Source organism: Bombyx mori, chromosome 5, assembly GCF_030269925.1.
Source record: "Bombyx mori chromosome 5, ASM3026992v2".
Classification (NCBI taxonomy): domain Eukaryota; kingdom Metazoa; phylum Arthropoda; class Insecta; order Lepidoptera; family Bombycidae; genus Bombyx; species Bombyx mori.
Window position 1 is genome coordinate 13,194,688 of NC_085111.1, and position 16,532 is coordinate 13,211,219.

Consider the following 16,532-nt stretch of genomic DNA (forward strand, 5'->3'; position numbering starts at 1 on the left):
AGTGGAGCGAACAGTAAGCTCGCGCGGGTAGATACCACCATACTGCATGTTTCTATTACGATGCGTCTTTGCGTTTCGATTTGAAGGCTATGACAGTTATAAAAGAAGACAACGAGGATGGCAGATTCGTGTTGTGATGTCCATGGGCTACGGTAACGAATTGATACGAATCATGAAAAGTAGGCTGTTTACGCAAAGAAAAACAAATTAAACGGCATGTTGATATTGCAATAGAAAATATAACGGTATTTTTTTTTTTAAAGTTCGATATTTCGCTACAGACGTTATCATTCAAAACGTTCAACGAAATTCGTTAATATAATTCAAGCCATGAGTGGATGAAGGGGATATGAAACAATTTGTTAATTTTGTGAAAACGTGCAACAAACTTTTGTACTTTTATATAACTTAATTAACTTCTTCGTATATAACCCTTCATCAGATGCAATTTCCAAAAATAGTCTTTAAGCCCGAAGTTTTAAGGTCTAATATGGTCTATAGCCTCATAACACCTTCATTCAATGTTAAAAGTCAAAATTCTTTCATCCCTCATGTCTTGAATTCGAAACAGTGCTATGGTCCAGTATAAACGTACCTCCGCTGGAGCGAAGCGTGAATTCCATTTTGCCCTTAATGTGCGTGCAGCCCCGGAACTGCTCCGCGGTGGCGACCGAGTCGATCTTCCCGCCGAGGCACTCGCGCACGCAGCCGGACCGCGGGCACGGCTGGCACGTCGCGTTAGTCTCGTTACCCACCTGCCGTTCAAACAGTCTCATTCTGGTCACCGTCCTCGTCGAACCTGTCGCTTGCAACGAAGGGCTCGACGAGCGAATTAACCCATAAACACAGCCCACTCAGCTTCTCGCCCAATTTTCTCAGTGGGTCGCGTTTCCGATTCGGTGGTAGATTCTGCGAAGCACTGCCCTTGCTAGGGTCAGTGTTAGCAACATTCCGGTTTGAACCCCGTGAGCTCACCTACACACGTTAGGGTGAAGCTGAAATAGCCTCTCAAGGCTATCGGCATAGGCAGGTAAAAAAAAGGCTCATTATTTGAGGCCGTCAGCGCAAAAGTGGCCTAAGCTTACCATAGTTATTATGGAGCAACGAGGTTTAGGTTTTCATTAATTTGAATTTGAATAGGCAAAAAAAACAATTCGCGCAAAATTATTTTTACACTTACAAAGCCATTTGCCATCTATGGGTGAAACTATGGATAGGCCGGTTTTGCATAAAAATTTATTATATTTTAAATAAGCGTTATTATGAAAAATTGTTATATTTTAAATAAGCGTTATTATGAAAAATTGTGGGTTAAGCCACCTTTACGCTGACGGCCTCATTTCTAAGACCGTGATTACAGATTACGTTACATACTGAATTCTTTTTTTCGTCGTTTCTCTTATACACAGCATTCCCTATTACAAGAGAATTTTGAAAAAGATAAGTAAACCACAATACTACAATTCGCAAGAGAAGCTCCACTTCTTTCGCGTGCACCAATTTGGACGCGCACCATTTTTTTATTATTGACAAATTCATTGACAGTGTTACTAAATGAAGCATCAGTTCATGTTTATCCATATTCAACGTTAGTCAGTTTAACAAGTACTCACCTCCATGTAGCCACTCGGACACATGAACAGACAGCGGATGTTGTCATTTTTTTATTATTGACAAATTCATTGACAGTGTTACTAAATGAAGCATCAGTTCATGTTTATCCATATTCAGCGTTAGTCAGTTTAACAAGTACTCACCTCCATGTAGCCACTCGGACACATGAACAGACAGCGGCTGCTGTTGAATGTCTTATAGGCGGGCACCTTGATCGCGAACCGGAAGTACGTGGAGTCCGCGGCGCCGACCGGCTGCGGCGGGGGGGACATCGAGCGACACTCCTGTTCCGTCACACATCTCCGGGACAACTGCAACGCAATCAGTTGTACACAAGCAATCGTGACGTCATCTTACCGAAACGTCTCAGCCGTGGCTTGATGTAGTCGAGAATTGCATAACATATCATATTGAGTCTGGCAAATTATTTGTGTGTTTAGTTGCTTGGGGACTAGCCATTCCAATGCAATAGAGACCCCAATCTCATGTCTCAAACCGAGCAGCAGGATTAACGTTGTAGTTCGCAGTACTTCAAACAGATTAAAACGAAACCATCCATTTAAGCCAATAAAAAACACATATAACCAACTGTAACTACGGGCGGCGCTAAGTAATCGAGAAGAATTTATTTGTTTACAAAAATGCTTTCAACGACTTTTTTTATTGCCTAGATGGGTTGACGAGCTCACGGCCCACCTAGTGTTAAGTGGTTACCGGAGCCCATAGACATCTACAACGTAAATGCCGCCACCCACCTTGGGATAAGAGTTTTAAGGTCTCAGTATAGTTACAACGGCTGCCCCACCTTTCAATCCGAAACGCATTACTGCTTCACGGCAGAAACAGGCAGGGTGGTGGCACCTACCCGTGCGGACTCAAAAGAGGTCATACCACCAGTAATAACATTATAGTAACAATATTACTTCGAAATCGATATTCGTTGGGCCATACCTCGTAAGTACCACCGGGGCAGGACTCCATACAAGTCATCTCGGACCCGTATTCAAACGAGAACTTCTTGCAGACGAAGCAATTGCTCGCGAGCGGTCCGTCGCATCCTCCGAGACAGGCGGAGTTGCAGCACGTGCCGTTCGACATACAGCCGTGGTCGCCGCAAGCGCTCGGACATACTGTTCAAACGATTAATTAATACGCATTTGAGGAAGACTTAAACGACGGAGGGAAGATCCTCCACCGAGCGGATGATATTTGCTCGATAGACCGACGGTCCGAATGTTGTTGTTCAGAACTTGTATATATGCGAGCTTATCTTGAAAATGTCGTAAGCGAGATTCAGGCATCTGTCAAATATCTTGCACTGTATGATGGCTACCCGCCACACGCTTTAGTCACAACCAATTAAACCCTTTCATCGTTCGCTCTAATGCGTTCATTTGTTGAAACAATACGCACGCATGACGTCCCAGCGATAACCGAGCATTCTTTCATTTAAATAAGGAACAAAATTAAATATTCATCAACGTGTCCCTCATTCCATTGAGGTTGACTTCTTTTTTTTCTTTCTTTTTTTATTGCTTAGATGGGTGGACGAGCTCACAGCCCACCTGGTGTTAGTGGTTACTGGAGCCCTTGACATCTACAACGTAAATGCACCACCCATCTTGAGATATGAGTTCTAAGGTCTTAAGTATAATTACAACGGCTGCCCTACCCTTCGAACCGAAGCGCATAACTGCTTCACAGCAGAAATAAGCAGGGCGGTGGTACCTACCCACGCGGACTCACAAGAGGTTCTACCACCAGTAATTACGAAAATTATAATTTTGCGGGTTTGATTTTTATTACACGATGTTATTCCTTTACCGTGGAAGTCAATCGTGGAAGTCAATTGAGTACGTATTTCATTAGAAAAATTGGTACCCGCCTCGGATTCGAACACCGGTGCATCGCTTCAACACGAATGCACTGGACGTCTTATCCTTTATGCCATGACGACTTACTCTCTACTACTACTACTTCTCTCGCAAATATGTTACAAACAGTATAGGGGCAGACGCAAAAATAATCGGTGCATGTCATCTCTGGATCGTTCTTATCTTTAACCGTGGTTCAGTTTCAAAACCTGAATGAGACCCGAAATAGATGTTTCATTTTCAGATCCGTTATGTGATCCGCTTTAAGTTTAGAATTAGATAATTTTAACGTTTTGGCTCATAAACTATGCAATACATTTATTTTGCTCTTCATTATTACAAAATCAACGGTTGTATCACAATTAATGCGGAATCGTAGGGCTCCCATTGTACTCGTATCGTAAGATGTCCATAGACTTCCAGAGCCTCTCAACCCTCGATGAGTCGCTCATACAATAAGTCTACATCTATTGCAATTTATTTAAAAATTAAAAATAAATACATTAATATTTTTGCAACGCTTCGTTCAACGACTAAACAGTTGTCTTGTTCATTGGTTTTCGAATCGTGAGAATCTAAAACAATAGATAATTATAAAATTACACACTCACTCTTTTGGCAGTGTTTCTCGTCCCAGCAAAGCAGCTTCCCTTTGGTGTCAGCGGGACATTGCGGCAACGATTGCCGATGGTCCTCCTCAACGCGACTCTGAGCGTTGGGGCACAAGCCGCACAGTCTGGTATCATAGTTAGACTGTAACAAACGTAAAATCGATTAAAACACTGAAATGCAAGATCAGGCCTTTATAAAACTCTGAATCATGCTCATTCAAGACAAAACTGGCAAAGTTATAATGGCCCATTCGAATATTATGATGCCAAGCGGAACTAATGCGGAATAAATCCCACGGTCCGCGACCAAAACTAGTTTTTATTAAGGAACAGCAACAAATTTCGCGCGAGAACAGCAAAGCTGTCATACGTTCACACAGACATGCCATGCTGTCGCGTGCTGACGCGACCAAAACATCTTAACAGGCCGTCAATGCTCTATAAACATTTGCAATTTTATTATATGGTTTTCGGAACCCATAGACTGCACAGTGTGAATGTCAAGGGGTGATTTTTTTCCTAATCTAATAGCTGGTAGCCTAAGGGGCTATTCCAACTATTCACTGACCGATAGCTGAGCTCAGGGGCTCAACCTGAGAAATTTGCTAACACTGGCCCTAGCAAGAGCAGTGCTTCGCAGAATTTACCACCGGATTGGAATCCCAACTGAGAAAACTAGGTGCTCAAATTGAGGCACAAGCATTTGAACAACGTCTTTTTATTGCATACCAATTCGTATAAACACATCACGAAAAACATGTAAACACGTATGTAATAATGGATAGTTAGATGGGAAAATGAAATGATACCTACTATGGACGATTTTTATTATTATTACTTAGATTGGTCGACGAACTTATAGCCCAGCCGGTGTTGAGTGGTTGTAGGAGCCCATAAACATCAAAAATGTAAATGCCGCCATCCGCATTGAGACATGAGTTCTAAGTCTCAGTTTTCCAGTACAACGGCTACCCCACACATCAAATCAAGACGCGTTACTGCTTCGCATCATTAGTTCCGGTTTGATGAGTGAGAAGGTATACAATACAATCTAGACTTCAACAATGTCTCCTGTAAGGCAGCTTCCACGTTTTGAGGTCTATGGACAAAGTAATCAAGAGAATTAGGGCAAAAAAACAAGTGCAATAAAAGTTCTATGAGCAAACAAATCAAGAGGACTAGGACAAAAAAACCAGTGCAATAAATAGTAACATACCCTGACGATGATTTCAGCATCATCGCGTGTGATTCGCGACCAGTCTATGGTGTTAGTATAGCAGAGTCGATCGTTGTGCTGAATACGGACGCCTCCTCGCTCGATCTTCATCAACGAATTCAGTCCAAGCGCCTGCGATTATACAGATACACAATAACAAAATTATCCAATTATCTCGTTGGTCAAACGGCATTACACCTGCCCGTTAATCAAGTGATCGCAGATTCAAGACTAAAAACATCACACTGTCACTTTTGAAGTCACCATGTACTTATCACGTTTATGGTGCCTTTATGATGGCAGATCACCAGGATTCGGTCGAACGGGATTCGGGTTTAGTTGCCTTCTCTTCGTACGCTACTAAAATTAAAAATTATGTTTTACTCTGCCTTGTTTTATTAAATAAAAATGTAGCAAAATAAATATTTCAATTGTATTAAATAAGCAGACAGGCAGTCTCTTAAGGTCATTGACATTATGCAGTAAACGCTGCCGCTCACCTTGAGACAGTAGACTTAATAAAACAGTAATAAAAATAACTCAACCGATAGGAACGTTTAATTTTTTACAGAATAAATAAATTAGATGGTGTTACCGGCAAAGAAAATGTTGAAAGTTACAGTGTCGTAATTATATTATTTTAAAAGTCCTTCTGGCCTTCTTTGAATTTGTTTTAATGCAAATTGCTAATTAGCTTTTGTTAACAAGATTTTTTAAATCGAAAAATAAATGACATTAATTTATAACACGACACTACACAGATTCGGTTGTATACGAAAAAAAAAGGAAAAATAATTTTTAAAGTGTGAATGAATCTTATGCATAAATTTTATTATAGTTCGAAGTTCGATAAAAAATTCAAGTCTAGTATTGTTGGCGTATTCACTGACCTCTAGATGTTCATTGTCAAATATTACAAGAGCGAAATCCTTGAAGAGCTGCATCCCTCGCACCACGGTGAGGTTTGGGAACAGATCACCAAGATTGCGCAAGCCCTTAGTTCTGAAACAAAATCATATTTATGCATATAGAAATAAAATACATTTACACTGTAACGAAGACATTCAGAATTTGAGATTTTTATACTAAACAGAAATAATTCAGAGCCTTCCCTTTAGAGGTTTAAAATCACAGGTCGTGTCTAATCTTCTCGCGAAATTCCTGTTGCCCTTAGCAGAAAAATTAAAATAGCTACGCTTATAGCCGATCTCCAGTAGCAGGTAGCAGCTCCAGATGAAAATTACTTGTACTGCCGATTGTGTGTATCAGCAGAAGATTTGAAGCAGAGAAGAAGGTTGTAGGTATACGTATTGAATGATACGGAGCCGTATTCATTCATTAATTCCTAGTTCTTGGGAAGACTGGAAAAATCGACACTCAACCATTTTTTTGGTAAGAAAAAGAATGTAGATGTAATTTAAAAAATGTGAACGTTTGAATATGATGTTATGATGTGTTTGATATATACTAATAATGGCTAGGAAGAGAGAGATTCATACTGAACGGAATAAATTGATATGATAATTATAATATAAGAGGAGCGGATTATTAAATAGAGCATACATAGCACAGCATAGTTTGAGATTGAATAGCAAATATTACAATGGACATAAGATTAACAGTTGTATGTCGGAAAATGTAAATTAATTACAAGCTAAAAATTTTATAAACTGCCAAAGCTTGTAGATAGACGCCGTACCCCAAACAAACAATTCCTTCTCGAATTTTATTTAAAGTGAAACTTACCTATATATCAATATATAGCCGGTAACTTCCCTTAACTGCGGGAAGCTCATGTTGTCGAATATTTGATTTGTGGCCCGCTCCATCAGAACGATACTGAGCTGACCCTCGATCACCCGACATCCTTCCAAACGTCTGATCTGGTCCGGATTGTTTCGTAGGTCCATTGACGGACATACTGTAACAAGCAAAACAATTCACATGAACGAAACATGTAATTATGAACTTTTTTTTTTCAAATACAAAATTAACTGAAGATTCTTCTGCCGCATTTTGTCGCATAGTAAAGGAAATGAATATCAACATTACCCAGGACAGGGCTAAAACAAATATGTACCGCAAAGTTCTTTTTTTAAACTGCTTTTGACAGATTGTAGTAAAAATGTTTTTTTTATTGCCATCGAAGGCAAACGAGCTTACTCGCCAAACCGCCACGTATCATTAAGAACTTTTATCAACGTTCCTTTATAGGACGTGTCATGGCTTCGTGTTAAACCGAAGACGGAAGTGCAGTCTAAAGCCGAATGGAAATGATCTCCTGTGACGCACTACGGATTAACGCAGTTACACTATGTGGTAAGAATTAACTCTGCCCCGATGACTAGCGGTGCAATAGTAAAAAAAAATTGAAGGAACATTATTAAGTAAATCCCAACAGCGTGCTCTATGGAACACATCGTACAAAACACACAGACAAACATCTCCATAGACCCAGAAGTTCCAAATGATCGATGAGGGTATTATCGAAAAATACAGTTATATACCAAACATAATACACTTATTTCTAATTCAAATGTGTTTTGTTGCTCTATTGATTTATTCCCACGTATTTCTATTAACCAGTTTGTGTTAATAGTGTAAATGTGTAATTGGCTTCTATTTGCGATCCTCATTTTTTTATGTAGATAGATGTTTTTACACGCTTCATATTAGCTTCAGTTGTATGTATGTTTGTAACTGACTCCGATTTGGCCCACTTTAAACGGCCATATTTCATTCAAACTTTGTAGATTTATCGAGGACCGATGACGATACAATATTTAAAAAAAATTGAAAAAAAGTTTGAAAAAATTGAAATTCAACTCAAACATGAAAAATAAATAATAAATAGTTAAAAAAACTAAAAACACGCTTTATATAAAATTCAACTACAATATTGAAAACAAGTTTTCATAAATTTAAATTGAAAATAGTGTAAAAAAATGTATTTTTTTATTGTAAAAAAAGCGTGGGGTGCATGGTGTTATTATAAATATTTTTCTGAAAGATATGAGTAAAAGAATTATTATTTCAATAAGTAATATCTTAAAAAGCTGCCCACGAATTTTTTACAAAAAAAATTTTTTTTTTACACTATTTTCAATTTAAATTTATTAAAATTTATTTTCTATTTTTTAGGTGAATTTTATATAAAGCGTGTTTTTTTGTTTTTTTAAACATTTTTTTTTAAATAAACTTATTATTGATGTGATCTTAGAAACTGTTTTATTTACGCTTCGCGAGATCACGAGTTCGTAAATGACGCCGACCATCTTGAGACATGAGGTCGTCTCGTCTCCAATGAAATTTGCTTTGCCCCAAGAATAGTCAAGATGGCTCCCAGATCAGTCTTACAATATCTACCTAACTACTACTATCAGAAATATTCACCAGCACAAACATATTCATTATAACACTAGAGTAATTAAGCCGGGGTCGATTATACAGAATCGTTTATTGTTTCCGGGGCCAATTCGATTATTGTCCACAAGTGGCCTCCCGCGTACTAGTTAAACGACCGCATGGGTTCTTGTTTACATTAATATGTTTACTTCTTATTAGGAACACGTAATTTCCACTTGCGACGTATATTAATGACCAAACCGTGTAAGAAAGAGTATTTTTAGCATTATGCACCTAATTATGCACGAGTATTTCAAGAAAACCTGATATACACTAATATTCATTGTATTTTAATAAATTACGTTATTTTAAAATTCAATATGCAAAGATTTAATGCGTTTTAAAGAAATAAGAGAATTTTTTTTATTACGAAAATAAATAAATAAAATTGTTTACGAGATATTCCGCTCTCAAAAAGTATGAATGGTTGTGAAAATATATTTTTTTATCAAATGACCAACTAACCATGATTAATTGCAAAGAATTAAAGTATTTATTTTGTATGCTTGCTTGTATGCTTATTTTGCATGTTTTGGATAAAAGCAGTTTTAATATGGAGTGTACCGGCAGTCGTCGTTGCCTAAAGCAGCGACTCTCAACCTTTTTTATTTAACGACGCACTAAAATACTCTTTACAGATTTCTGACACCCTTAAATGCACTTTTTTATAATTAAACTAAAGGTAAATTATTAAGTTAATTTTTTAATTTATTAAATTCATTTTTTTTTCTTTTTATTGATGCACAAAACAAATTACAACCATAGAAATTATAAGTTTAATTGTTTAACATAACAATATGGATTGCAATTCAAAACAGGTTAATCTATTAATTAATTATTAATCTATTAAACGTGGTTTCATAGTTAATATCAAATATTGAGTTGTTTATTTATCTCATACGTACCGCAGAAATGCAATTCCCCCGATAAAGGATAAAATTTCGTATTGTAAATGTCGCGACACACTTTCCACTAGGCTTGGGACACTGGTCCAGACGGCTGGCTGATCCTTCGGCTGGTCGTAGGACCGTCGAGGCGATTCGCCCGGTCCTTGTGGATTGGGTGAATCGTGACAGAGGACGCCTCACTTTCCGGCTCACGCAGGTGCTCACTGGGCATGGTTGTTTCGGTGAGTTCCTGCACCGGATCACAGCCGAGCCGACGGCAGAGTGCCACCATTGTGGTTGCGACTTGGACACGGCAGAGCATACGCTCGTCGCCTGCCCCGCATGGGAGGAGTGGCGCCGTGTCCTCGTCGCAAAAATAGGAACCGACTTGTCGTTGCCGAGTGTCGTGGCATCGATGCTCGGCGACGACGAGTCGTGGAAGGCGATGCTCGACTTCTGCGAGTGCACCATCTCGCAGAAAGAGGCGGCGGGGCGCGTGAGAGACGCACAATCCCGCCGTCGTCGAGCGGGGGCCAGGGAGGCGGATCTCGCCCAAGCCCTGGCCCTCTAAGTGTTTCGGGTCCCCCCTCATATGTCGGTCTGGGGACCGGCGAGGCCCCCCTAAGAAGACGACGTGCAAGCTGCTCTGCACGCGTTTTACGCAAGAGCATCCGGGTGATGGAAGGCCGGCTATCCTCGACCCACGCTGGTTCTGACCCAGCGGGGTATTCCGTAGGATAGCTCACTCTAACCATCTAGGCGGGCTCCGGATAGCCTGCCGACCGAGAGGGCTGGTGGTCGTGGCGCCGACGACCGCCAGTCCGGCGTCCCGAGGGGGAGGGTGATGGGAGAGATGTGCTCCGCACTAAACGCTTCACTTTCCCCCCTTTGCCTTGTCATGAGTTCTGTCTCATGCATGCAGGTTTGGACGTTGGTTGTTGAGCGACAGGAGGTTTTAGTCAGTTCGACTCTGACATACCCCGCCCAGTATCCCCAGAAAAGGGCGGAAGTCCGGCGATTTCCTCCTGACCAAAAAAATAAAAAAAAAGGCTTGGGACACATCAATGTGTCGCGACACGGTATTCGAGAGTCGCTGGCTTAAAGGATAAGATGCCGAATATACCAATTAGCAGTTTCTAATCTCGCGAAAATACAATGGTCAAAATTGCCTAAAATATCGCAGACAAATTATAAATTGTTTTTTTAGAAAATATTATATATACACACTGAACAAGTATTCACGAAGAACTTCCACGAATAACATCGCGTAATCAAAATTAATCTCGCAATATTTATATGAACTTCCGTAAGTAAGACCTTACTTACGTGAGACCTTAGAACTTATATCTCAAGGTGGGTGGCGTATTTACGTTGTGGATGTCTATGGGCTCCAGTAACCACTTAACACCAGGTGGGCTGTGAGCTCGTCCACCCATCTAAACAATAAAAAATAAAAAAGTAATCACCGCCCGGTGAACCGTATTCTAAGCTCGCACTGGTCACCACTAACCTGCCCTTTTCTGCTCTAATATTATATATATTATAGCTCTATAGTAATTGAAATTTCGATCAGGTTCTGATGTTCAGATTCAGGTTCTGATGTTCACTGAGTTGCTTTTGGTATAATATATATATTTTTAGCATATATTCGGTAATAATTACTAGAATCTTAACGTTATTAAATTAGTTTGTTATAAGTAATAGTTAGAAACTAAATAATTGAATTGTACAAGGTTGTTTCTTTATTGCGTAGTTAAGATAAAAGCGTTTCATAGCCGGTTCTATGTGCGATCGAAGTGAAGGTCGCAGTCAAAATACATTAAAATGCACGCATGTACGTTGTGTACAAAAACGTACTAGTCAGCACTTGAACAAGACTTCCTCACAAGAAAAAACATTACTTTTTTCAAACAACTTTATTGCAATAAAATCATACTCGTACAACAAAGAAAACAACACGTTATCTTATTAAATCAATTAGCCTTCATCTTATCAATAAAAAGTACAGATATCTACAAAACATATTAAACCAAATTGATTTACAATAAATGCGTTACGAATACAATAATCTTTCCCTTTAATGTCCACTACGTATTACACATCAGCTGAATGGAACGCAATCATTAATGCGAATTAATTGTAAAGGTTGTACGAGCATGTGAGTGGTGTGTGTGTGAGAGAAAGAGAAAGAGAGACAAGGAGGAACGGCTCTTCGGCACGTAAAACAGAACTTCAGTAAAGTCATTATAGTATGAAGGCAGAGTACACGGCCGCCGGTGCATTGCGATGCAAATGAACTCGCGCCGCAACGCTGACCCACCTCCCACAATCCTCGGTCACTCAGACTAGCAGATATTTATAGCCTGGAATGTTATTGTACAACTCAACGACGTAGAGATGGTATAGTGCATCGATATCGATAAAACTTTATAGTAATTGATCGATTCCCGTGCAATGTTAATAAAAACATGATATTCATTATTATTATTATTTTACTACCGTTACTTCTGAAAACGGCATCATAGCAATACATTTTATTGCTATTGATTGGTTGAAAATCTTACGATCTGCCTAGTCTTTGACATACCGGAAGTTTTAAATACGATAAGTGTAAATGGTCGCTCACTGAATCGAAACCTCAAAACATTTCCTATGTTTTGATCGTGAGCATCGATTATAATTTTATGCCATCACTAGCAACAGAAAGTGCACATGTACCGAGACATAATATTGAACGCGACGAGTCGTGACCCCCCCGCCCTACCGCGCTTACTACGTCTCTACTACAGCCTTCGCTCCACCCGCCCGCACCCTTTACCACCGTACCACGACATCGTACCGCGAAATGATTTAAATCAAAAATTACGCGCGCCGTATCTTCCATTGAAGCGTTTTAACGTAAACAAGTCGATACTATATAACGAAATGTACCTCAGTGACCGAATCTAGGACGCGGTTACGTTTCACTATAATTTCGTAAATTACCTCATTCAGTCGACTCGGTGATTTGAGATTGATAAACGTAAGCGGTGAAAATCATCTGACGGCGGCGGAACGCAGCGTACGACGCAAAACTGCACATGCATGTCGCGTCATGTGCCCAATAAGCACGTTTAAGTACTCGTGTAGCACTCGCGATCGCTGTAGTAAATACGTAGTAGATTGCGGAGCGTTGTAAATGATGAATGGAAGCGCAACATTTAGAGTTTGAGATACGAGTGTGGTCGGAATTTTTTGATTTTGCTCCTCATTTCCATACAACGGTTTTTGTTTGTATCTTTTTCCTCAAGCACCGATGGACGAATGTGATACGAAAAGTTAAAATACTGAAAACGTATTCCAGAAACGCATTTATTTTGATAAAAATTAAAGCAATGCACTCCAATATGTCATTGAAATATTTTGCGGTTACCACAAAAAAATCGTATATCCGGTTCAGATACATATTGGTGTTGACATAAACACAGTTTGATATGACAGACAGAGGTCGTTTTCCTGTTTGTGACCTTGAAAAAATCGTAACAAAAAATTTCAAGAATTGTTTAATGATAATTCATCTTTTTTTTATTTATTGCTTAGATGGGTGGACGAGCTCACTCAATGGCGGATCCAGGGGGGGGTGATGGGGGTCATGACCACCCCCTGAGCTGGTTCCAGGACTTAGATGGACCACTAATTGAATATAATGATTTTATTTATATATTTTGTCACCATACAGATTTTATGTAACTTCATACCTTCAATATTTAATTAATTTAATATAATATAATAACTTTGTATAATTGCAAACGTCTGGGAACGAACGCATCTAAATTTGACTATGTGACCCTCTCCTGGCGCCAAAGCTGGATCCGCCCTTGAGCTCACAGCCCACCTGGTGTTAAGTGGTTACTGGAGCCTATAGATATCTACAACGTAAATATAATTTCTTGAGATATAAGTTCTAGGATCTCAGTGTGGTTACAACGGCTGCCCCACCCTTCAAACCGAAACGCATTACTGCTTCACGACAGAAATAGGCAGAGTGGTGGTACCTTCCCGTGCGGTCACAAGAGGTCCTACCACCAGTTAATCTTCATCAACATTGTACATGTTTACAGTTCAAATGTTGAAGACAAAGCTCAAATGTTGCATTTTATTTGCAAATAACAATTTTAAGCTTATTATTTGACCATGAACTTTCTGAAGCTGGGTCGAATAAATAATAATGACATAAGATTGCATGCATACCTTTTAAATGTAGTCAGAATTAGTATATCTAACGTTGAAACAATCATACGAACCATTTGGCGACCTCCAGACAGAATTAATAAAACAAACAAAATGAAATGAATCTTTATTACAATCTTGTTTTACTCGAAAACGTCTGTCACCCATACAAAACAATTCGTCTCACAGCACGATAAATTATTCAAATCTAAATGTAAAATAAAATTATTATATAAAGGCATAGAATTATCACTACATAGTATAAAACAAAGTCGCTTTCTCTGTCCCTATGTATGCTTAAATCTTTAAAACTACGCAACGGATTTTGATGCAGTTTTTTTAATAGATAGAGTGATTGAAGAGGAAGGTTTATATGTATAATAACATCCATTAAATATTGGAGAAATCAATAATAAATTACAGTTTCCGAAGCGAAGCGAGGGCGGGTCGCTTGTAATGAATACGTAAACTTGGATGGTGCACAATGCAGTTTGGTGTATCTTTATGATCTTAACACAATTGTTTCGCAGCGCATGAGGGTGTTCAAGCGAAGGCCCGCATTCATACGGAGCCAATTCTTGGAAACTGATATTTTGAAGGTACAATGTTTTTTCCTGTTTATATTCGGTTTAAAATTGTCAAATTTCAATGTTTGGAGTGATCTCACGTTGCCGGATACAAGATAAATAATACCATAACAAAACATCTATATATTAATACGTGAAGCAAAAACTTTGTATCCCTTTTTACGAAAATTGCGCGGACAGAGGCGTATGAAATTTTCCACACTTATAGAGAATATAGAGAAGAAGTGCACAATGCTAATATTTTTTTATAATAATGCATAAAAGATACATTAAATCAATAAAGAAAACATTACACACACTACATATCATGTATTTGACGCACACAAGCAAGCATACTATTTATTGTCAAACTTTTGTTCTTGGCGTCTGTTGTCAAATTGAGAATAGATTAAATATTGTTTGTCTTTATTAATATTAATTACTGGTGGTATTAATATAATTAATTAATTAATTTAATTACTGGTGGTAGGACCTCTTGTGAGTCCGCACGGGTAGGTACCACCGCCCCGCCTATTTCTGCCGTGAAGCAGTAATGCGTTTCGGTTTGAAGGGTGGGGCAGCCGTTGTGACTATACTGAGACCTTAGAACTATATCTCAAGGTGTGTGGCGCATTTACGTTGTAGGTGTCTATGGGCTCCAGTAACCACTTAACACCAGGTGGGCTGTGAGCTCGTCCACACATCTAAGCAATAAAAAAAAAAAAAAAAAAAAAAAAATTTTTTTATAGTGTAGCCTTGGTGAAATTTGTGATTATAGAAGTATAAAACACAAGCATAATAGTGTACAAACTTACAATTCCAATTAATTATAGTCGAATTTCGACTACTGCGGGACCTCTAGTTTTATTTTTAATTTTCGTGGACATCGCAAAAGCTGTCATCCAAGTCTGGACGACACGGGAGTTACACAACAGAAAGCCAATAATAAATTATTTAGTGTTCTCAATTGAAAAATGTGAGCCATAATCGTTATTATTTAGTACTATCGAAAATATTAAAATGTTCTCGATAACCCTACCCTACCCTAAATAAGCTACACTAACAGCCCTATGAAATGAAATGAAATATTTACGACTTTTTGGCGGAAAAACGTGAAATGGGGTTTTGGTAATATGGTATGAATTATTTCGTTCAATCCGCTTTAGGCGCGTAATAATGGTGCCATATTAACCGTTTGACTGTGCACGATTTTTTGTTGTTTATTGCATATATTAGTGATTGAGTTAAAGTTTCTTCTAAGAGTTATAAGTTTCTTTTTGCAGAAAGTTTAAGTTTACGGGGTTTAGCCTCTTATTCCTAACTATGTGTCATAGCTTCAAATTCTTTTATGAAAACTATTACGAAAAACAAATTTCTAAATTGTTCCTACTTACTACCCACACTGTAAAAAAATAGTAAGCCTTTATAACATATTCTGCATCTAAAGCTATAATAGATAACACGATATAATCTCTTTATGATGTAGCCTCACAGCTTTTTTGGAGGTTTTGCCGCTAATTTTTTGAAGTCGTTGTGGCCTAAAGGATAAGTAAGACGTCCGGTGCATTCATATGTAGCGATGCACCGTGTTCGAATCCCGCAGGCGGGTACCAATTTTTCTACTGAAATACGTACTCAACAAATGTTCACGATGACTTCCACGGTGAAGGAATAACATCGTCTAATAAAAATCAAACCCGCAAAATTATAATTTGCGTAATCACTGGTGGTAGGACCTCTTGGGAGTCCGCACGGGTAGGTACCACCACCCCGCCTATTTCCGCCGTGAAGCAGTAATGCGTTTCGGTTCGAAGGGTGGGGTAGCCGTTGTAACTATACTGAGATCTTAGAACTTATATCTCGAGGTGGGTGGCGCATTTACGTTGTAGATGTCTATGGGCTCCAGTAACCACTTAACACCAGGTGGGCTGTGAGCTCGTCCATCCATCTAAGCAATAAAATATATATATATATATATATATATATTAAAATAAGCATTTATTCTTATTACACAATTAAGTTTTATTAACAACATAAATCATTTATAGACATACGCTAACTTTGTACGAGCGGTTACGTTATAAAGCATTGAAGAACTTAATGATTTATCTCAATTTGTTATTTTATTGTGTACACTGTAACTCTTGTTA

The 16,532-nt window shown here is 38.7% G+C and overlaps 1 protein-coding gene across 3 annotated transcripts in view; it reads right to left on the minus strand.

The window, feature by feature from the left end:
• InR (insulin receptor) overlaps positions 1-16,532 on the minus strand; it is a 74,864-nt gene that overhangs the window by 21,907 nt on the left and 36,425 nt on the right. For all 3 annotated transcript variants that reach the window (XM_062668439.1, XM_062668438.1, NM_001043546.1), the window contains 7 exon segments: positions 7,062-7,236; positions 6,206-6,317; positions 5,316-5,447; positions 4,100-4,241; positions 2,566-2,744; positions 1,758-1,925; positions 596-755 (listed from right to left, as the gene is read on the minus strand). In XM_062668439.1, coding sequence (XP_062524423.1) covers positions 596-755; positions 1,758-1,925; positions 2,566-2,744; positions 4,100-4,241; positions 5,316-5,447; positions 6,206-6,317; positions 7,062-7,225 — 1,057 coding nt within the window. In that variant the 5' untranslated portion in view covers positions 7,226-7,236.